Genomic DNA, 23,123 nt, shown 5'->3' with positions numbered 1-23,123 from the left:
ATGGAGGAAATGATACGTGACATGATATTTCTCTGCCACGGGTCCCACTGTATCAGTGCTGTAAGAAGTACTAATGTTGATGGGGAAGGCACTACACTCTCTCAGCTGCACCATGTATCTGGTAATTGTTCATCCTGGTTCGTCGTGGCAATACTGGGGGAAATACCCTAACTATGAGAGGCAGCAGGTGAACATCAACCTGGTCTTCATTTGGAGGGGTTTGGGTCAGGTGGTTGACTTCTGTTGTGCTGCTGTGAAATAGAAAGGCACTCCCAGATGCATGACTAGAGCAGAAGGCAGAGGAGCCAGCCTCCAAACTTCATGCAAAGAGAAAAGGAAGCTCAGCTCACACTGACACACATCCCTGCATCAGATCTGGATGTAGCCCTTCATACACGATATCTTACACTGAATACTCACGCTAATAATTCATCACATGCCCTTCAGTAGCACCTTTGTCCTATCAGTAACTTACTGATCCCTCACAAGCCCAAATGATCCTTATGTGCATCATTCCCTGAATTACTACAAGCCATTTGACTGTAAATGGGTTCTTTGGCACCAATCAGCAGATCATTGACCTTAGCAGTATGATTATGCCATCAATACACATCTGAAGTAGAGACATGAGTGACTTGGTATTGAACGATTAATTTCACATATGGAAATGCATATATAAGTGGTTGTGCAAAACTGGAGATCTAAAAGGCCCCCAGAGGGATTGCAGAGGAAGTGCAGAGTGCCAGATGGAAAAAAAGAGCCTGAGCACAGAAGCATCTCTTGATGAAGACACGGGTCCCAAGTGCTTTGCACAGAAAGATAAAACGAGGCATGAATATATGGCCACAAATGGCATGGCAGGGCAGTGGTGAAAAACTGAGTGATGGAGCTTTAGCCATTCCAGGCACGTTCTTCCTGCTTGGAGCTGCTCACATGGTTGCAGAGCTGATCAGCAGACATCCCATAGCAGGAGCAATACCTTTAATTTAGTGCTGGCCTAAAAAAAAGTTTTCCAGCTTGTCTCCAATGCAGGGAGCACTTGAAAATGTGATCCTCCAGAGAATGAAGGGGCCATAATTTCATATTATCATCTGTCAGCGGGATCTGTGGCTGAAAGCCAAGCAGCAAATGGCACAAAACTCATTGAGAGACTGAGGATTGCAACACCAGACCAGAAAACAAAGTCAGCAATTGGGCAGGGGGAGGGGAGAACAGAAACAGAATTGAGGAAGGCCTGGAGCCATGAGGAAGGGAGAGGGTTTGGGCCTCCCTGGGAGAAGAGACAGTCAGGTGGGTTGCACTGATGACACAGAGAGGAATTTTATAATTCCTATTCACTGAAGAACAAGTGAAGAGAACTCTCTCTACTGCCGCCAGCCACAATCAGTAGCTCTGAACTCTGAAAACAAGCTCATGCAGTGGCTTGATGTATGATCAAGGCTCTACACATCCACCACTGTGCAAAGAAAATGTACCCAAAAAAATTCACTCCTTGTCACAGAACGCCCAAACTGGAACCTAAGTGACTGTCAAAAGTGCCTTTAATGACAGTTCACCTGCTCATAATTTCACAACAAGCAAGCAGCAATGCTTCCTTTCCAGCTCAATCCAGTTTGTCTCATCTTCTCAATAGGGTGCATTTGCCATCCCCATGCACTTTGAACCAGTTCTATGATTTTATCTTCGTGGCAACAACCTTCTGCCTTGAAAAAGAGCGCTTATTAACTAGAGACAGCGTCATTTTCAAAGTGATTTATTTTATGAGGGCTTTGAAATAAATTATCAGTCGGTGATTGGCCATAGGGGAAAGCATATAAAAGCTTACCACGTGCATTGAACATACCATCTGGTATCCTTTAAAATCTAGCTTCAGGGTGGCTCAGCTAATTCTTCCGAGTGCATAATGTTCACAGTGTACACTGAAGCATGAATATAAAAGCGGAGTGACATAACCCAGGGAGAATCAACACTGCAACTGAAGCTTTCTATCTTGGATCTCACTGTTCCAGCCCATCATCATCCCTGGAGGCATTCAAGGCCAGGCTGGATGTGGCTCTGGGCAGCCTGGGCTGCTTGTTGGTGTCCCTGCACATAGCAGGGGGTTGGGACTGGATGATCATTGCGGTCCTTTTCAACCCAGGCCATTTTATGATTCTATGATCAAAGGCTGGCATTTTCTTCACTAAAACTGATGTCACAGTCCATCATTTTAATCCTATTAAAAAAAAAAAAAAAACACAAAAAAAAACACACAAAATGAATCCTTTCATTTTCTAGTTAGATCAAAAAGGGATGCCTCTGCTATGTGTCGGATTTCCACCTTCTGACTGGCTGCTGTAACAGCAGAAGGTACAAAAACCATACTGTTAATGTTCCTCTGGATTTATTGTTTGTGGCATGCACTGCCCTCTGGGTGCAATAAAGCTTCCCAACTCTAATGTTTGTCACATTTCAAAACCTCTATTATTGTCCCTGAAAAGTACTAAATCTGACACGCTGGAAAGTTATGAAGTGAAATCCAGTGTCATGTAAGCAAGAATCCAACAGGAGAGATCCAAATGCTCACACTGTCTACACCATTGCATTCTCAGCCCACCTGAGATCAGTCCGCTCATGAATGGTATGATATTGCTGATATTGCGTGTAGTACAGAATAAGAGACCTACTTTAACTATGGTCTATTGCTCTCAGACAGACAGCTCAGCCTTTGAAAGACAAAAGGGGTCCTGATTCACTGAGAAGGCAGCTCACTCATACAGCTGGGGAGGGCAAAGTGCATGGGGGGGATACAGAGCAGACAGATGCTTCCCACGTGGCAAAAGGACAACAAATCCCAAGTCACAGCAAGGGAAAGTCTGACTGTTACGGGGCATAATGGTGGTATTCACTGTGCTGGTATGTAAGGACTGCACTGAATATCCAGAGATGTTGTGCAATCTCTCTCTTTGGAGATACTCAAAACCCAACAGGACAAGGTTCAAAGCTTGCCCTGTTTTGAACAGGAGGTTACAGCACAGCCGTTTTCCAGCCCAAATATTTATATGATGCCAGAGAGAAAAACAGCAGCCCAGGCTTGCAATGCAGAAGCAACAGCACAGGCCCTACAACGCAGAGCTGCTTTCACAGAGACACGAAACTCCCTTTCTGAATAACTTAAATAATCCCACAACAGGACCAAAATGGAGTAATGGAAAACAATGCTTCTTACAATTTGGAGCCAATTTTTTTACACACAGCTTCCATTGTCTTCCCTAAGAATTGCATGCAGGCTCTGAATTTGTAATTTCATTCCAACTTTTTTTCTTTTTTTTTTTCCCACTGCACAGTTTTGGAGTGTGAAGCAATGTCTTCCAATGGGACGCAGCCAGGGCTTAGTGTTAGAACCTCCAAGCACTGTTCCTGGCACTACGATGGGTCGGTTGCATGCAAGGAAGACACTGAGGCCCTGGAGCATTCAGGGAGGGGCGCTGGGAGGGCTGAGGGAAGTGGCTGAGGGAGCTGGTGTGGGTCAGTGCGGAGGAGGCTCAGGGGAGCCCTCATTGCTCTCTGCAGCTCCCTGACAGGAGCTGGGGGCAGGGGGTGGTGAATGTGAATAGATGTGAATATGGGACATCCTGGATAACTTTAGCACAGCGGGTGTACTGAGCAGTGTGAAGTACCACTTGGTAGGGGCGTGCAATAGCTGAGGGGAAAAAGCGGGCAGCCAAGGCGGTGTGGAGCTGCAATGCCATCCGCCCGGGCCGAAAGCAGCGCGCATCCATGCGGACATAGCGCGCACCGCCCTGAAGGGACGGCAGAGCCACGCCCAGCCCCGCCTCCCCCCAGCGGCTGTGGGGGAGGGGCAGCACCACGTGACCGCGGAAGGGCGGGACGAATGGGGGCTGTCACGTGGGGTGGGTGGGGCTTAGCTCGCCCGCCCTTCCGGTCGGCGCGGGGGCGGGGCGTGTGACGCACTTCCGCTTCCGCCTGGGCGTAGGGGTGGCGGTGGTGCTGCGGGCCGCCGCCTGCTGCCTGGTTCCGCTCCGGCCTGTGCCGCGCTGTGCTTCTCCCACAGGTACCCGCCCGGCCCCGGGTACCGGCACACGAGGAGGGAGGGGGGGATGGAGGGCCCGAGCGGCCGGGCGCTGCCTTTCTCCTCACGACCACAGGGCCGCCCCCGGGCGGGGACCGCTGGGCCGCAGCCGGCTGCGCCCCTCCAGGCCCCGTAGAGCCGCGCGGGGGCGGCGCCGGTGGTCGCTGCCCTGAGGGGAGTGGCGGGAACTCGGGGCGGGGTGGGCGTAGGGCTCCGAGGTCACGGGGAGGGGCTGCGCGGTGGCTGCGGCCGCCTGGGGCTAGGTGGGGCTGGGGGCTGGGAAGCCGAGCTGGCTGGTTTGTGACGGGCCCTATTTTAGGCCTCGGGGGGAGGGGGTTGGCTCTGCTTCGGCTGGGTGAAATATTTGGTCGGTTTCCGCTGTTAGGATCTGAGCTCAGATTATAATTGAATATATAAATGCGGTGTATAAATAACCGTTAAACGTTTTTCATTAAGAGAAGTCCTGAATCAGGTTTCCGTGGCTTATGAGAAGTCATTTCGTTTTCTCGAGTGTTGCTATCCTTCAGGTGGGTGACTCACTGACAAAGGGAGCACAGTGCAATATTGAAGAGAGCATTTCCTGGAGAGCGAGCTGCTTATCTGCCAGGGAAACGGGTTTTGAGGTGCATTCCAAAGAAAGTGGTCACCTCGTGCTGTTTGTTCAACCTTTTTGTCATGGATGTAGGAAACAAAGGGTCTTTATCTTCTAAATACTAGTTTTTAAAAAAGATGAATCCTGAAACTGCCCTTCCCAGTGGGACCAATGACTGATGTAAAAATGCATGCCAAGCATCAAGCTCCTTCTGTAGAGCACTTCAGGTATTTTTAAAGCTGAAGTTCATTCAAGCATACCCTAACAGTGAGGAATCAAGAATGAAAAGGCACCAACTGTGTCCATTCGGTGAGGTTGTATCCTGAAAAGCAGTTATCCTGGGAAAGGATCTCTGCAGAGAAGCAGAAGGGCGTGGAGTTTTGTTTGCCATCGGAGAGGCTGATACTGGAAGATGACACATAGTTTTGATGTTGCTTTAAAAACAGCCTGGTGCAGGAGGACCTTTGTTAACTGCTCACATTTAGCTGGTAATTCATGAGTATGTAGCGTTGTTAGGAGGAGGATGTACATTTACAGCTAGTTCAGGAAGGCTTCCAAAGAATTGATGACAAAGCTAAAGCTGGAAATAAATAAGCACACTTCTCAAAACGAGGATAATGTGGTGAAAATGGACTGCATGTCTCTGAGGAGTGTTCAGAAGCTGCTATGGAAGAGATGTTTTAATTTTTTTGGAACTACTGGACTCACGTCTTTGTAAAACTCCCAGGGTTGGATCTTTATGGAATCATCACAGAACGGCCTGGGTTGCAAAGGAGCACAACGCTCATCCAGTTCCAACCCCCTGCTGTGTGCAGGGTCACAACCAGCAGCCCAGGCTGCCCAGAGCCACATCCAGCCTGGCCTTGAATGCCTGCAGGGATGGGGCATCCACAGCCTCCTTGGGCAACCTGTCCCAGTGCCTCACCACCCTCTGTTGTGGCCAGGAGTGATCTTTGGCAGTGGAGATTTGCAGTTTTCAGCTGGTTTGCAGCACAACTGGCACACAGATAAGCCACCTCAGCAGTGATTTGTGTTTGCTGCTTTGGGAAGCTTCTGTTTGTGATGTTGGGACCACCCAAAGTGATCCGGTCTCATCTTAGGAGGGGAGGCAGCTGTGAAACAGAACGGCTTGTCTTGTGTGGAGAAATGGAACAGATTACAGTTCCTTATGGCCGTGTATTTTATGGGCCTTGGAAACTGGTAAGACTTCTGGTTTGAATTGTTTTTTTTCTGGTCGTTGGTAATTTATAGCAAACGTGCTAACGAGCATCGTTGTGGTTGTCATTGTCGATTAGATCAGTGCTGACAATCTGAAGACTTAAAAACCCTCCTTCTGCCTTCTTTTCCGTCAAAACAGGCGTAGGAAAGAACAAAAAGATCGCTGCATCTAAAGCAGCTGCTAACTGTGTAACTGTTGCTTTTTATCTTCAGTCTGACGGCCGTTTATTTCCCTAATGGATAAAGGCACAGGTCAGGTGAAATTGTTGCGCAGTGCTTGAGTGTGGCATCCAAAAGACCCTAAAAATGGAGAAGGGGCAGCTGTAAACTGCTGATGCTTAATGCCTGAAGGGAGAAGCTGCAGTAGAAGCTGGCAGTGGTCTCTTTTCCATTTGATCTGCGTAGCTGTGTTGGGTAGTTATAGTTATGTGGGCAGGAATCCTGTTGTAGCTGAGGTTTTGCTGGTAGGCATTAGTCATGTCACAGTGACAAAAGAACCTCTTTGCTGATAGAGCCGTGCCACCCAGTGGAAATGCAGCTGTGCCTGTTGCATTGAGGAGGATTTCTGTTGTTCTTTGGAAGGTGATCTCAGGGGAGTCAACTCTGAAAGGGGAGGTAGATAACAGCAGGACAAGGGGAAATGGTTTGAAGTTGAGGGAGGGAAGATTGAGGTTGGATGTGAGGGGGAAGTTGTTTGCTGTGAGAGTGGTGAGGTGCTGGAACAGCTGCCCAGAGAGGCTGTGGATGCCCGTCCATCCCTGGAGGTGTTCAAGGCCAGGTTGGATGGGGCCCTGGGCAGCCTGGGCTGCTGTGAAATGTGGAGGTTGGTGGCCCTGCCTGTGGTGGGGGGTTGGAGCTTCGTGATCATCAGATCCCTTCCAACCCAAACCATTCTGTGATTCTGATCCTGTGATCTTGGAGATGGGAACTCAATCTGTCACATCAAGAGTGCAAAAAATATTGTGCAGCCGATGAAGTTATGAAAACAGTTGAGGCTTTGTTGGAATAGCTTTAGCAAAAGAAGGAAGCAGGGCTCGGGGCAGCTCTTTCTCATGGCAGCCACCGGGGACCGGTGATGGAGAAAAGCCAGGGAGGGCAAGAGGATGGGAAAAATGCTCCTGTATTCCTCATTTCCACTTGGTTCTGATGGGAGCAGAGAGGACTCATAGCTGAAAAAACACTGGGGCTGTTTTATGGTGGAGGCTGAAGGATTTAGTATGCCACACGGAGCATCAAGCCCAGAAATGGGGTTTTCACAGAGCTCTCTGAAGCTTGCCATGTGTTCAGTCGGTGTTCAGTGTGGCAGGATGGGTTGGCCTGGCAGTGCTGCAGAGGAGCACATCTCGGCCTTTGTCCTGCCTGCATTGTGAGCCTGATAACCTGCCATTCTCACCTGCATGTTGTTAATTCCTAGTAATTAGTAGCAAGTTGTTGGGTGTCCAGGAGGCCTTGGATTCTTGTCTGCAGGCTGTTTCTGTAGTTTCTGGGTAGGTGTGCTGGAAGTCCTCCATGCCAAGTTTTAGCTCAGGATGGGAGATTCAGCTCCTCGATGCTGTCCTTTTTATCCCAGACACTGGTGTTCCCTCTTTGCCTCACTTCAGTTTGATGGTTTTGGCCCTGTGCTGTGTCTGGAGCTGCAGGCTGAGTGCTTCTGTAAAGCAGAGGGTGCTGCCAGGGGCGTTGGCCTGCACAGCACAAAGGAAATGTTGTCTTGCAGCAGCGTGGTTGCAAGCAGGACTTAGGATTGAATGCTGCCAGTTCAGTGGTCTTTCTCCTGCCTGCCAAATTACTTAAACTCCTTGAATCCTCCTCTTTCTATTCACTCTTCTTTTTCTCCTTGCCCCAAGAAAGTGCAATCTGAAGTAGGGTTTAAAGGCAGCAGTAAGAAATGTCTGATCTGTGAACTGTAATTCTGTGACTGGCTTTTCTCTACACAGAACTGCAAAGGGAGACTCCGAGCCCATTTGTTAACCCTGCAGTCACTAAAAGCCTCATCAGTGCAACACTGTTTTCTGAGATGGTGAGCCCATATGTTGGCAATGGGGACCACGAGATCTTCAGTCCAACAGTGTCAGAGTTGCTTTATTTATGAACACGTGGATGCCTTGGGCAATGCTCCTACAAATAGAGCTGATATTTCAGTGAGGTTTTGAGCGGAGTTCAGTGCTGTGCAGCTGGAGTGGCATATGGATTCTAGATTGGTTTGTATGGTGAGTGTGTCTAACAGTACCAGAGTTATTCCTTTAATAAATGGAGGTGGCACTGCACAGATGAAATGGGTGTTTGAGAAAGGTCCCCAAAGTAGGCCATCCTGTCTGTAAGAGGATCCTTGACATGCTTGGCACTGTCTCAGTTATGCCAAATGTTGCCAGCAAATGTTGCTCCAGTCTGCTTGCCAAAGTGAGAGAGCCTCTAAATCTTTATCAGAAGCTGTGCTTTGCTGCAGGTTTTCTCCTAACAGCCATACAGCAGAATTGTTTTCTTAATTTTTGTAGCACAGAAGTCTTTTGAAATAATCAGCTGATAAATATTGGGGATTTTTGGTGGCATTTTGCAGGCAGGCCTCTTTCTGCTGCAGCCATCCGTTATCACAGAATCACAGAATGGCCTGGGTTGCAAAGGAGCACAATGCTCATCCAGTCCCAACCCCCTGCTATGTGCAGGTCACCAACCAGCAGCCCAGGCTGCCCAGAGCCACATCCAGCCTGGCCTTGAATGCCTGCAGGGATGGGGCATCCACAGCCTCCTTGGGCAACCTGTTCCAGTGCCTCACCACCCTCTGGGTGGAAAAACTTCCTCCTAATATCCAACCTAAACCGTGGCAGATGGTCTCTGCCATCCCACAACTTCATCTACAGCTGAGGAGTTCACTGTTTCTGCAGGGGTTTGGTTGCCTGATGGGATCGTTACTGGGAAATGAGCAGAGTCGTGCTGTCAGGAAAGTAAGGCTTAGGTAATAAAATGGCAAACGTAATTCAATGTAGATAAATGTGATGTGATTCCGAGTGCTTGAATGTGAAATTATATGCATCACTTTGTGTATAAAATGATGGGCTGACCCTTAACACTGAGGAATAAAGTACTGCTGCGGAAGTCAGTTTCAGCAGTGAGCAAAAAGAAGATCAAACATGAAGAAGTATTGGGAAGGAAATAGAGGATGAACCAGAACATAATTATGGAACTGTATAAATCAATGGCTCTCCCACATTTTGGATTCTTTGTGGCTCTTGCTTGTCATTCATCTCAAGAGATACAAAAGAATTGGAGAAACGTCAAGGAGAAGCAGTGAGAATACTCGGGGATGGAATAGGTGCTGTGCAGGGGTGAGTGGAATCAGCTCCATCTCAGCAGAGAAGGAATGGCTGAACGAGAATGGGAAGAACACACAGTAATGAGCAGCACAGAGGGGGGTGGGTGAGAACAGATCTGCAGAAGGAAGGAGCATCACCTGGAAGTATAACAAAAGAAGGAGGTGCCTCTCTGGATGGTTGGAAGCACTGAGCTGTCATTGCTGCTGTTCATCCCAGCAGACGCTGCTGAAGATGAAATGGGGGCTGAGCTCATTGTCCCACTGCCCACAGCAGTGCTGTTTTACTATTAGCAAATTGTGTAAATTTAAAAACAAACAAACCCTACCAATACAGGTTTAGTTCCATGTGAGATATTTGCATTACGTAGACTGGAATTCAGTGGGAGGCTTGTGAACTTCTCTGCTGGGGCTGTCTTGCAACATTTCTCATTAGGTGTTGAGAGGTCAGAAATTAGGCACTCATTAGAAGCTTTCCTTGTGTCTACATTCAAGACTGCTTAGCAGAAGTCAGTGAAAGCAAACAGGAGCATCCACTGACTTTAGTTTATTTAAAACCCACATTTAGTACTTCTGAAAATAAGATCTGAATGGGGGTGTAATCGTGTTTAATTTTAGGGGCATTGACTTCACCAACTTCTCCGAGTCCCAGTTTAGAACAGAGCCTGGATACCTGCTGGCATTGCTGCAGAGGCTGCTTGTTTGGCACGAATACCTGAAATATTTTTTCTTAGCGTTGTGACCCATTTACACTGCGTTGGTCCCATCTGAGATGAGATGGAGGCTGCAGTTCTGCTGTTTTCCTGGCACCTGTATTGAGGGAGAGCATTTGGGTGGCTGCTGTCTGTATGGACCCCAGTCACTGGGATGGAACCATTGCTGAGAAGCTCTGCCAGCTGGACATCCCTTTGGGTTTGAATGAGACAAATGTCAAGTTCTTTATCTTTATTCTTTATCGAACTCTTCCTCGATGTACTTTATTTTCAAGGAATTTCACTTTATTTTACCTTACTTTTCAGCAAAATGTCTGGAACTGATGATTTTTCGGTAAGTAATGGCTTTTTGTTCCTGAAGATCTGCCAGTTGTATTACTTCATTCTGTTCAGGCCCTTCTCTGAGAAGAAGGGCAGCTCACGGCCGAGATGATTGCCTCGGCATTGCGGTAGCAGCTCTTTGCTTTGGGGCAGAGGTAACAGCCTGTGGCCTCCAGGTGTGCCTCGTAGGTTCTCTTCTGCGGTGCTCACAGAGGGGTTTTGTCCTAATAGCATCAGAATAGCAACAATGGAAACTTACAACAATCTCTTCTTCCTGGATTTATACGGAATTGCTTACGGTTCTATTGCTGAAGGTTGCCTTTTATCTTTGGCTTTAGAACTGTGGCACGTCGGGATGCCTCTTCTCCCTTAATGATAGAAGCTGCACAAAGTGAATACAGCCCTCTCTGCAGCGACAGATAGCTCTTTTCCTCCCATTTAGGCAACTGAAATGCATCTGTGTAGTGGGTGAACGTGGGCAACGAGCAGCTCCAGCAGGTATCTGCCATCCTCACGACCGCTTTCTCTCTCAGTTGGCAGATGCTTTGCCTGATCAGTCTCCTGCTAAGACCTCCAAAGTGAGCGGTGCGAAGCCTGGCCAGCAGCCCTCCCAGCCTCCTCAGGGTTGGCCGCCCTCGAACCCTTGGAACAACCCGAGCGCTCCTCCTGCTGGGCCCTCGGCGCTGCCACCGAACACCTCCGCTTCCAGCGTGCCCTTCGGACCTCCTCCTACAGGAATGTATCCTTCAATGCCCCCCGGACCGCCTGCTCCATTTCCTCCTCCTCCTAGCGGACCCTCTTGCCCTCCTCCCGGAGGTCCGTATCCACCCCCAGCTGTGCCAGGTCCCGTCCCACCGGGGCAGTATCCTCCACCAAACATGCCCTTTCCAGAGCTTCCAAGACCTTATGGCGGTCCGACGGAGCCAGCTGCGCCTCCTGCTCCCGTTGGGCCGTGGGGATCCATGCCCTCTGGAGCATGGGGACCGACAATGGGAGGGCAGTATCCTGCACCCAGCATGCCATATCCACCCCCGGGGCCATACTCTGCTCCTACCCAGACTCCAGGGGCGGCGCCAACAGTACCGTGGGGTACAGTCCCACCTGGAACGTGGGGACCTTCGCCGCCAGGTCCGTTTCCTCCACCCACAGGATCATACCCGGCTCCAGGACTCTATCCCACGCCCCCTAATCCTTTTCAAGTGCCGTCTGGTCCTGCTGGTGCTCCATCGATGCCAGGTGGTCCCCATGTGAGTACATACGTTGGATGTGGCTCTGGGCAGCCCGGTCTGGTGGTTGGGCGACCCTGCAGGTAGCAGGAGGGTTGGTACGAGATGGTCCTTGTGGTCCTTTGCAACCCATTCTATGACTTAGTTTTTTGTTATGGGCGAATTAAATCTTGACACTTTTAAGCATGGAAATTGGGTAGGATAAGACCTGTTAATGCAGGTAAGAACTTTAAGGGCTCGTCTACGCAGTCAGGGGAATAACAGCCAATTTTCTGCTTAAACATTTAAATTCATATACCAGAATGGTCGCATTCTATCAAGTTGGAGTGTGTCTGAGCGTTACACTGTAGTGGTCTTCCACTTCTTGGAAAGCCTTCTCTAAAAGACAAAAAAAATAAAGGGGAAAAGACTTGTAATAATGTTCAGGAATGAAAGATATTCTGGTTTGTGTAGTCTGGAGAGATTGCTTTTCGGGACACACAGGGAATAAGAACAATTTGTCAGCTTAAATGTTCTTGAGCTAAGGAGTTTTGTAATGTTAATGAACTGCTTTGTGAAAGCCCTGTAATGACCATGAATTCTCATTGTCTCTTGCAGCCTTACCGTTGAATACTTCTGGGCAACAAAGTACTGTAGCTTTCCACCTTCATCCACTACTTACAGAGATTTTTACAGTTTTTGTTTCAGTAATGTTTGGGGCTATGAAGAATACTTGCCTCTTGTATGTGCATTTGAGGTATGAAGGAGCAATTCAGCAATTTGCATAACATTAACTTGCTCGTATGCTGGCGTAATTGTTTGGTTTAATAAAACGAGCTACAAAGAGCAGAAGTAAAACTGAAATCTGTGGTTCTTACTCTGGCAAATATTCCTTGGGAAAACGAGAGCTGCCAAGTAAGGATTCTAAAGAATCAGGCACAAGGACTTGCAAATCAGAAACAGCTTAAATTTCCACGAATGCTTTAAGTCTCGTTGCCAGACTCGTGCTGGTTGTTGAATGGATGGATAGTCATATCTTGTCTATTTTCAGGTTATTCTAAAATGTCAATAAAGAGTATTTCAAGATTTTTGTCAAGAAATGTAATTTTTGAACATGCTACAGTAATGGAAACGAAGGAGACGGAGCGCGTGAACTCGAAGGCTTTCTCAGCATTTTGTAAATACTCAACACAATTAATTGCTCAGTCTGGGACTGCGGAGGAGAAGACGTGCATTGAAATGCTTGGTCTGACTTGTCGGCACCCTGTTGGTGTTTGCAGACAGGCGTGTCTGTGCAGTGGAGTGAGCTGGATGTGCAGTTCCCTTTGAATCAACCAGTGTGAGTTTCGTGCATGCCAATGAGGACTTCGTTTTGCCAGTTCTCGTTCTGTGGTGGTTGGAGGTTTGACTTGGTCTGTGTAAAGAATTAATTCCCATGTAGGTAAAGTAATTCCCTATATCTAACCTGGGTTCTGGTTGTTTAAAATTTGACTTGTCTGCCGAGTTGTGTAAACTCAGCAGGTGTTTTCAGAGTCCCTAGAAACTGAACTTGAGCTTAAAAGGTGAAGAAAACCAGCCAGGCCATTCCCTTTCCGGCGGGTTTTGGCAGGGCTTTTATTTCTGTCTGCTCCAGAGATCCCTTGTGCCATCCTTACTGCCACAGCTGGGGACGAGCAAATCTCATTGGGGCACCACCGAACGTGGGAATGGAGAGCAGCGCTCTGTTCCCAGCCAGGTGCCTGCATACCTCACTGAGAAAGCATAATTTGGGAGGAACTGAATGTTTGGAAGCCTGTGTGCTGCTGTGTGGCTGTCCCTGCTCTGGGAGGGACACTGCAGTAAGTTTTATATTCTTGCCATATCTGTGCAAAGGATGTGCTGGGGTAACTGCTGGTGTAGCATTACTGAGGCACAGCCACGTGTTGGTGAGGAGCTCTGGTGGTATTTCATAGCCTGGATTGGACCGTGGACGTTTCGTTCATCCCCACATGGGGATCTCCTAACTTAGCCTCTGTAGGTAGAATTAGGAACCAGTGTTGCTTAACATGGTAGCTCGTTAGGGAGTCTTTGTATCGTGGAACTGTGAAAGCAAGTTAATCCGCTTCCCATACCTTCCCGTGGCTTCCTGCATGCATATGATGAACTTCTTCAGAACAATTGGCTGACCTGGTAGCGGTGCCTGTTGGCTGTCCCAGCCCTTATGGCAAAGCCCTGCGGTGTCTTTGCAGAGGAGAGCTGTGGCTCGTTTTCATCTGCCATGAAAACCGAAGGTACGTGCGTCTCTTGTCTCTTAATTACAGGGAGACAGCACCGGAGCTGAAGAGAAATGCCTAACATTTCAGCAGAAATGCCAGCTCTAACCCTAGCAATCAGAACCCAAAGTGTCAGTATTACCTTAAACAAACCCCTTGGCCTCCCAGGCAGCGCACTTCACTTAGATCTTGGCAAGACCAATTACGAATAAACACAGTAGAACACTGCCTACATTTGCTCAAGTGCTTTTAATTTCAGTACCTGCAGCCTTAGGTTGTAAACCAATGTGATGAACAACACCTGTCCCAAAGGAATGGATCGTGCAGCACACTCCAGTTTCAAATTGCACTCGTGTGTCTTTGTGGGGAATGGGAAGAGGTGGGAAAGCAGAGGGCAGCAAACGTAGCAAGTAATGACTGCTGGAAGGGGATTTGTTTTGGTAACCAGGCTTCTAGGTTCTTCCTGAAGTAGGCAGGATTTATTACTGGAACATTTAGGCTAAAATTCAGTCTATATGGGATGTTTTTTCAATGTATATTCGTATTTCTTGAGGTCATGAGAACTGTTTCATAACCCCTTTGTTTTTGTGAGCCAAGTTCTTTGCATAGCAGTGAAAAAAGGGTATACCTGTTAATCTATTGTGTAAAAACTCAAGTTGTCACTATATGCCGTGTAGTAACTTTATCACATGTTATGTCAAGTGTGAGCAACTTCTGGCCTGAAGCTTTTGCAATGGAATTTGTCCATTTCTATGCATCGTTTGAGTTAAATTGCTGAGAAGTTCGTTTTGTGCTTTGAGGTTGACATACTGCATTTGTTTACAATATGAAATATAAGCAATCACATCTTTAAAGTATAGATTATCACCTGCTGCTGTATTTTCTTTAGATGAAACAAATATTGCTGTATGATAGTGAGAAGCTATAAATACAGGATTTGATATTTTTTTGAAAATGCTGTCACTTTTGTATAAGATTAGACATTAAACGTATTTTCAAGACTGTCGTGTTCACTGTTTTTCACTCACAGCCTTGGACATGCTTGTGTAGATCTTTTTTTTTTTTTTTTTTTTGGCCTTGAATTAACTAGTAAAGAAATAGGACATCCTTGATTTGCAACGTCTGAATATAAAATCAGAATTATTTGACTGCTGTGTTTTTCCTCTTCCTTTTGTGGTTTTTGTGCCTTAGGCACGTTCACAAGCGCTCAGGGTGTGCGTGGCTGTGCGTGAATCACAATCATAGAATGGCTCGGGCTGGAAGGGACCTCAAGGGTCACGAAGCTCCAACCTCCTGCTGCAGGCAGGGCCACCAACCCTCCAGCTTTAATAGCAGGCCAGGAATTAGATCTGTGATTTGGGTGCTGCCTCGTTCAGGAAATGCAGATCCACAGAGGTTTGCTCAGCAGGATGGCGTGTGCCCATGGATGCAGCCCGTGGAGCATGGCAGGATGGCTGAAGTGGGAGCTGACTTTCCTCCCTGGGCAGCACCGGGGACACCAGGGGTCAGCTGTTGGAAGTGGGGAAGGTTTGACCCTGCGGGGAGGTTGGGAAGGAGCCGGGCACCCCGCTGTTCTTCCGGCCAGCTGTGTTTGGTGATGTTGGGGCTACAGCTGAAATCCTCAGTGTGGGATGGTGGGCATTGCTCACACCTCAGGTTTAAAGAGAAGGCTTCCAGCTGGGGGGGAGAGAGTTTTAGAGCAAGCACCGGGTGGTACTGCTGCGAAATTAAGAAACCTCTTCACCACGAGGCTGGTTGGGTGCTGCGGTGCTTGTGTCCAAAGGGGCCGTGCAGTTTCCATCCTGGGAGATCGAACTGGACAGCACGGTAGCAAAGGCACCTCTCTCAGCACAGGAGCTGAGCACAGCTGAGCTGTTGTCTCTGTAGCATCACCGAATGCTGCTCTCCTGTGCTCTTCAGCGTCTGACACCGAGCAAAAGCTGCTCGTCTTCTACGTGCTCTAAATGGCTCGGATGCTGAGTAAACGAGCTGCTGGCTGCACGTACGGAGCCCTGCTGGAGTCAGCAGAGGGCAGTGCTGCTGTTTGAGAGCCCTCCTGGGGGACCTCTGCTTTGAGACATCATCACTGAATGTGCTCAACGGATTTGAAAAGTGATAGGAAGGAGAAAATTGCAGCAGTTCAATGCCTGGCAGCATTGTTTGGGGTAAGGAGAGCTGCTGTGTGGGGTGGTGCTGGGGATGGTCGTGGCTTCTGTGATAGGACAAAGGGGAATGGCTTTAAACTGAGACAGGGGAGGTTTAGGTTGGATCTGAGGAGGAAGTTTTTCAGCCAGAGGGTGGTGAGGCACTGGAACAGGTTGCCCAAGGAGGCTGTGGATGCCCCATCCCTGCAGGCATTCAAGGCCAGGCTGGATGTGGCTCTGGGCAGCCTGGGCTGCTGGTTGGTGACCTGCACATAGCAGGGGGTTGGAACTGGATGAGCATTGTGCTCCTTTGCAACCCAGGCCGTTCTGTGATTGTTCACACAGTGCTGTTGGGTTGGTTGGGAGATGGCACTGTAAGTCTGCTTCTTTGCACAGACCTGTATCAAACTGCGTTGGGTTTGGAGGGGAATGGGGGCTTCTGCAGATCTCCACTGACACAAATTGCTCGCACAAAGTGCTGTTTTTTTCACCTGTGCTCATTTTCGAAGAGAAGGGAGCTACAAAGGCAGGAGGTTGGCACTGAGGAGGTGTTGGTCTCTTTTCTCAGGTGTCAAATGACAGAAGGGGAGAAACGGCCTCGGGTTGTGCTGGAGAAGCCTAGGTTGGACATCAGGAGGAGTTTCTTTGTGTAGATGGGGGGGTCAGGCACTTGGAACCACTGCGTGGGGCAGTGATGGAGTTCCTCATCCCTGGAGGTGGTGGAGAGGTGGGGTTCGGTGATAGGGCTGATGGTTGGACTTGATGGCCTCGTAGATTTTTGCCAGCCTGGATGGTTCACAATTTTATGGGTTGACTATATGGCTCACTAAAAAACAAACAGCCCTATAAAGTAGACAGGAATTATTTATTTCCAGTCAGCAGTTTCTTGGTTCGAAGTGATTTAACCCCATGTAGACAGCTCTGCCACTGAGGTTGGGGTTTTTGCCTCTGCAGGACTCGGTGTCCACAGGAATGACAGAAAGCAGCACACAGCTTCGTGTTGGATGTGAGGAAATGTTTCTTCTGCGAAAGAGCGGTGATGCAGCGGCACAGCTGCCCATGGAGTGCTGGGATCACCATCCCTGGAGGTGCTCCAGAACCATGGGGATGTGGCACTGAGGGATGCAGGCATGGCAGGGGTTGGTTGAGGTTGGGGATCTTCAAAGTCTTCTCCAACCTGAATGGTTTTATGATTCTATAAGGCATTCAGTCCCGCTATAGGTCATTGTGAAACGTTCTGGGACTGATGGTAAGGGGTTGGTAATTCCAATTTGTGATCACTGGTGGCTGCAAAGGGGCACAGGAGCTTTGGCTCAGTCTCTGAATTCATTTTTCATAGAATCACAGCATGGCCTGGGTTGCAAAGGAGCACAATGCTCATCCAGTTCCAACCCCCTGCTGTGTGCAGGTCGCCAACCAGCAGCCCAGGCTGCCCAGAGCCACATCCTCCTCTTGGTCTTGTGCAGCTCTTCAGTTTAAGCAACCTCTTTGCCCTCTCCTCCCTTTTTAACCTGAGCTAACAGAGCATGCAGTTAATTGACCCAGATGGCAGTCACACAGTAAACATTGCTACAAGGCAATCACACGAAATCTCCTCAATAAACCCAATGTAATAGACTGAAGCTCTGTGAATGATTGCAGAGCAGCCTATCAAAGGGAAATGCTTAGTGCTGTGTTGTCTTATGGTGGGTGGTGCCGGGATGTCCTGGGAAACCAGCATGAGGGGTGGGGTGAGCACACAGGGTGCTCACCTCTGGCTTTGTTTCTGGATTACCATAAAATGATGCTGTCGGATAAACTCAGGAGGAAGCAAGTTGTGTTTGGTGAATGTTTCTGGCCCTCGTGATCCAACCCATCAGTTCTCCGGTTCCTTGATGCTGCAGCTGCCCAACAGCACTGCGTGCAAAGGCTTTCTGAGCCCATTCAGATGAATGAAGGACTGGAGCACCTCCCCTGTGAAGACAGGCTGAGGGAGCTGGGCTTGTTCAGCCTGGAGAAGAGAAGGCTGCGGGGTGACCTCATTGCAGCCTTCAGTACCTAAAGGGAGCCTACAAATAGGAGGGGAATCAACTCTTGGAAAGGGTAGATAACAGCAAGACGAGGGAAAATGGTTTGAAGTTGAGGGAGGGAAGATTTAGGATGGATGTGAGGGGGAAGTTGTTTGCTGTGAGAGTGGTGAGGTGCTGGAACAGCTGCCCAGAGAGGCTGTGGATGCCCCGTCCATCCCTGGAGGTGTTCAAGGCCAGGTTGGATGGGGCCCTGGGCAGCCTGGGCTGCTCTGAAATGTGGAAGTTGGTGGCCCTGCCTGCGGTGGGGGGTTTGTGATCCTTGAGGTCCCTTCCAACCCAAGCCATTCTGTGATTGTGTGAATGAACCCACACTCAGCTTGTTTCCTGTTTTCATTTCTGCTTTTGTAACGCTGTGTCTGTTGTGTAACTGAAGCTGCAACACTTTTGCAGCAGGAGATGAAAAACACCAGAACCTCTTGGAAAAGCCCTCCCTCCTGGGCTGCGCGCCCTCAGCCTGCCTGCATGGTATTCCAGCCCTAATGCACACCTTTGCCTTTCACACCGCTTTCAGCAGCGCTGCCATCGCTCCCAGGAGTGAATTCAGCGTGCTGTGCTGGGCTCCTGCCTTGGGGCATTGGCTGCTGCTCGATCTTAGAGGTCTTTTTCCAACCTTGGTGGTTTTATGGCTCTATGATCCTATGACTCACGTCGGGCGCTGCCGGGATGGGCGATGACCCAGCAGTGAGCTGGAACCTTCAATGCGTCCGATCCCTCCGTGTTCAATGGGGTGACATTTCTAACAGCTGGGAGGGGACACCGCGGCTGTCCTTGTGCCGTGCTGCCCGCGGGGCTGGGCTCTGCTCCGTGCCCCGCCCCGGGGCTGGGGCAGCTCTGGGTGGGGATATTGCCCAGCCCAATACACAGCCCGACCGCCAGACCTGATACACGGCCCGACACCTGCAGGTAAGGGAGCTCCGGGAAAGGGCTGAGTGCTGGCACTGGGGGTCCTGGGTTGGACAGAGCTCCCATCCTCGGGGAGTTGGGTTGTACGGCTTTGCCCACATCCTTCACGTATTAAGGTTGCTTTGCTTCTAAATCCTTTTCCCAAATGGTTTCCCAATGCGTGGCAAAGGCTGAGCCTGGGAGGAGCCCGGTGTCGACGTGATGGTTGGACTCAGCCATCTTAGGAGGTCTTTTCCAACCTTAACCACTCCGAGAATTGTAAAGTGGGACTTGCAGAACTCATGGGGTTCGTTGGCACCTGCCTGGCTGTGCTGGGACTGCCCGCATTGGGCTCCTGCAATTAGTGGGGCACTGGGGGTGCAGAGCCCATCCTGCACCCTGGGAAGCAGAGGGATGGAAAAAGCAGAAGGCAAATATCTGCACTGCCAGGTAGGGGCAGCTGAAAGTCATTGCTCCTGACCGGTGCCTGCAGGACTGCTTGGAAGTCACGCAGGCTCTGCGTTGCCTTTTGCTGGGGGAAGGGTTTGGTGCTGGGGAAACTCGGTGTGATTTCCGTAGTGCTGAAGCAGCCCAGCCAGGTTCACTCACACCTTTGTGTTGCTCAATGTTTCTTTTGAAGAGAATAAGACTTCTCCACTTTCCGTTTGGAATTTTCCTTTTTCCCTCCCATTTCTGCCTCTCCCTGTTTGTTTTTTTTTTCCTCTCTTGGCTTATGAATGCACTCTTTGATAGCAGGAATTCAGCCCCAGGCCGCAGCATTTCTGCACGGCGCAGCTTCGCCTTTTGGGGTGGCTGCAAACCCCCCCGCAGACCACACGTCTCCTTGTAGGACCCCTCCTCTCCCACACGTCCCTGTAGGACCTCTCCTCTCCCATCCCATCCCAGCTGCAGGCTGGGCTCCTGCAGGGCCTTTGGGTTTGGGATTCTGTGGCACCTCTCGGCCCGGCAGCGGTTATGATGGAGGTGGTGAACCACAAACAGCCGTGTAACCCGGGAGGGGAACAAAATGACCTCATGATGTCCTTCGTCTTTTTGTTTTAGGAAAATGTCGGACGGTTTCTCTGTGAGTATTGATTTCTTGAAAAAACACGTGGGGCACTGCGGTGCTCATTGCGTGAAGGTGGGGACTCGTGGTGGGACTTGGCACAGCTGCCCAGGGAGGGGTGAGGAAATCATCCCTGAGGCGTTTAGGATCCGTGGGGATGCGGTGCTGAGGGTCGTGGGCAGTGAGAATGGTGATTTTGAAGTCTTTTCCAACCCTAATGATTTTGTGATTCTATGATTCCACGTTGTTACCAATCCGTGTAACACCAATCAAGGAGCATTAAGGGACTTTTGGGCTCTCAGCATCACTGGGGCTCCTGGCCGTTCCAGCCGCAGCGCTTGGCGTCGTGCAGGCCGTGAAGGCCAGGTGCTGGCAGCCCTACTGGATGCTGCCTTTCTTTCCCCTCCTCCTCTCCCCTCCATTCCCAGCTCTCCGACGCCTTGCCTGCTCACAACCCTGGTGCCCCCCCACCCCAGGGCTGGAACCGGCCCCCAGGACCTGGAGCCTTCCCGGCATACCCTGGATACCCAGGTGCCTATCCTGGTGCACCAGGACCGCATCATGGACCGCCAGGGCCGCATCATGGACCGCCAGGGCCGCATCATGGACCACCCGGACCATTCCCTGGAGGACCACCAGGGCCGTATCCTGGAGGACCAACTGCACCGTACTCTGAAGCTTCAGCTGCTCCACTGGTAACAGCTCTGACATATCTTAAAGGTTTCTGTTTCTCCAGTTCCTCCTCGTGCTTGGCTGTGGGAGGGACCTGGGGCTGGGTGTCCTTAGGAGGTTGCATGAGCAGTCACGTTGCTGTCACACCAACACCCAGCCCTTGCCTGACCATCAGGCCTGTGCTGCTTGCTAACATGCTGTCTTGCTAACACCAAAATCTCTGTCCTCTCCAGAAAGTCCCCTACGATCTGCCCCTGCCAGCAGGACTCATGCCTCGGATGCTCATAACCATCACGGGGACTGTGAACCCAAATCCCAACAGGTACAGATGGGTTGCAACAGCGTTAAGGTGCTGAGGGATACAGTTCACTTTCTGAATACCACCCACCTTCTGTGAAATCAAATGTGACACAAAATGACCATGCAAAAGCCTCCAGAACTCCTCTGTCGTTACCTAGTGGGTTCTGTACATTTATGTCCACTTGCTGCTGCTTTTCAGCAGCCCTGGGAGACAGCTCGTGTCTTCTGCAGAAAAAGCAGCTCACTGATTATTGCCTTTGCAGGTTTTCACTGGATTTCAAGAGGGGGCAAGACATTGCCTTCCACTTTAACCCCCGTTTCAAGGAAGACCACAAAAGGGTCATCGTCTGTAATTCAATGTTCCACAATAACTGGGGAAAAGAGGAGAGAACAGCTCCTAGATTTCCCTTTGAACCTGGAACCCCCTTCAAGGTAACGATGAAGAAAAGAAATTAAACAAAAATCCGTTATTCCCATTTCCTACTACATTCTCCCTATTTGTGCTGTCTTTGTGCAGTAGCTATTGGGCAAGTTGCTGTAAGGCATTCTTCTGCACAGAATCACAGAATGGCCTGGGTTGCAAAGGAGCACAGTGCTCATCCAGTTCCAACCCCCTGCTGTGTGCAGGTCACCAACCAGCAGACCATGCTGCCCAGAGCCACATCCAGCCTGGCCTTGAATGCCTGCAGGGATGGGGCATCCACAGCCTCCTTGGGCAACCTGTTCCACTGCCTCACCACCCTCTGGCTGAAAAACTTCCTCCTAAAACATGCAGTGCAGTCCAACTCTCTCCCCAGTCTGTTTCTCCTGCAAAACGGGTGCACTCTGCCCTCCCTGCATTTCATGCTGCTTGAAAGGCGTAGTCATGGGACAGACACGGCAGCTGAATCATCAAGGAAGATGAGCACAGCAGGGCTCTGGGGAAGGCAAAGGTCACCGGCGTTCCTGCAGCTGGTGGTTCCAATTTGGCTCACTTTGCATTTCTCTTTCAGCTCCAGGTGCTCTGTGAGGGGGATCACTTCAAGGTAGCAGTGAATGATGCTCACCTGCTGCAGTTCAACTTCCGTGAGAAGAAGCTGAATGAGATCACCAAGCTCTGCATTGCTGGGGACATCACTCTCACCAGCGTTTTGACCTCCATGATTTAATTACCAAGCTGTACCTTTAACACAAGTCTAGCACTCCTCAGAGAGTTGTAACAGGAGCGCCTTCCTGTGTGATTATTTTGAAGCAATAAAGCACTTTCACAAGTAAAATTTGGTTTTGGTTAAGACACTAGCTGTATGTGGAGGTGGAAGAAGCTGAATTTTTGCTTTAGAATTTGAACCTCTGCCAGAGGATAATGACTATGAGTCATTTCAGATTTGCAAGAAGAATATGTGGGAAAGCTGTACGTAGCCTACAGGCAGTTGTCCTATGAATGAGTTAAGATAGGGCTGAAGATTACTGCTGGAAGTCCCAGATAACAGATCAATGTTTTAGCCTCAGTTCCTCTGCTAGTGGAGCAGTTATTCCTTTTTATATCAAAGTAGTGCTGCAAAGTGGTGCTTTGGTTCTCTCTAAAGGGGAAACACGAGAGTAGGAATTGCATGGCCAGGCTGGGAAGGTTTGTGCATAAGTGACAAAGTGCCACTTCAATGACCTAAGCAACACTACAGAACACTGAAAACTCAAGAGTGTCTGATCCTGATCAGAACAAGGCATTTCAGGAGGGGGCTCAGGGCTAAGGCTGGAGGAAGAAAACTTCCCCCCTTCTCCATTCCAAAGGCTTGTTTTGCCTGCACAGCTGCTTAGAGTGGCCCAAATCTGCATATCCTTGTCACACTTCCAACCCGAGGGAGATGCACTCCATACATACATTGCACACCCATCACACAGATCATGAGCCCTGTGGTGCTTCTCCCACCTCATCACTTCCCCATCAGCCAAGAGCAGTTTCAGGGGTGGGGTGGAGGTTTACTGGCAAGTTCATCACATGAGTCACGCTGGTAAATAAAGTATGACTCACAGCAGAGGGAACATTCTTCCAGTCTTGTCTGCAGAACAACAATGTAAGAGCCACTATTGAAGTTGTTTAGGATCTCTTTGACGCATCCCATACCCTTTTGTAACAGTTGCTTTATTAATTCATAGAGTTTCCACGTAACCCCAGTGTTCAAAGGTCTAGCCTAGGACCAGCACGCCACTAGTAGAGCCACTCTTACCACTAGTTATTGCAGTAGAGAACACTGACAAGAGGTACAGCCTTTCAGTACCTAAAGGCAGCCTACAAACAGGAGGGGAATCAACTCTTGGAAAGGGGAAGATAAC

The 23,123-nt window shown here is 49.5% G+C and overlaps 2 protein-coding genes across 4 annotated transcripts; both read left to right on the top strand.

The window, feature by feature from the left end:
* The first annotated feature begins 3,902 nt into the window (after positions 1–3,902).
* On the top strand, positions 3,903–14,682 carry MAPK1IP1L (mitogen-activated protein kinase 1 interacting protein 1 like). 2 transcript variants are annotated; one of them, XM_085225885.1, is made up of 4 exons: positions 3,903–4,054; positions 10,209–10,236; positions 10,757–11,470; positions 12,047–14,682. In XM_085225885.1, exons 2-4 carry the CDS (start codon positions 10,213–10,215, stop codon positions 12,056–12,058), a joined length of 750 nt encoding a protein of 249 aa, XP_085082011.1. In that variant the 5' UTR covers positions 3,903–4,054; positions 10,209–10,212; the 3' UTR covers positions 12,059–14,682. The 2 variants fall into 2 exon arrangements, with proteins under 2 accessions (XP_085082011.1, XP_085082012.1); XM_085225886.1 differs by lacking the exon at positions 3,903–4,054 and adding an exon at positions 7,828–8,092.
* A 3,970-nt stretch (positions 14,683–18,652) lies between these two features.
* LGALS3 (galectin 3) lies at positions 18,653–22,069 on the top strand. Of its 2 annotated transcripts, none has more exons than XM_003206810.5 (6): positions 18,653–18,796; positions 19,838–19,859; positions 20,270–20,536; positions 20,747–20,835; positions 21,077–21,245; positions 21,806–22,069. In XM_003206810.5, the coding sequence occupies exons 2-6, from the start codon at positions 19,842–19,844 to the stop codon at positions 21,959–21,961; spliced, it is 699 nt and encodes a 232-aa protein (XP_003206858.1). In that variant the 5' UTR covers positions 18,653–18,796; positions 19,838–19,841; the 3' UTR covers positions 21,962–22,069. The 2 variants fall into 2 exon arrangements, with proteins under 2 accessions (XP_003206858.1, XP_010710418.1); XM_010712116.4 differs by having other exon boundaries at positions 18,661–18,796; positions 20,318–20,536.
* The last annotated feature ends 1,054 nt before the right edge of the window (positions 22,070–23,123 follow it).

This window comes from Meleagris gallopavo, chromosome 5, assembly GCF_905368555.1.
Source record: "Meleagris gallopavo chromosome 5, MGAL_WU_HG_1.1, whole genome shotgun sequence".
Classification (NCBI taxonomy): domain Eukaryota; kingdom Metazoa; phylum Chordata; class Aves; order Galliformes; family Phasianidae; genus Meleagris; species Meleagris gallopavo.
This window is presented reverse-complemented; position numbering and strand designations above follow the sequence as displayed.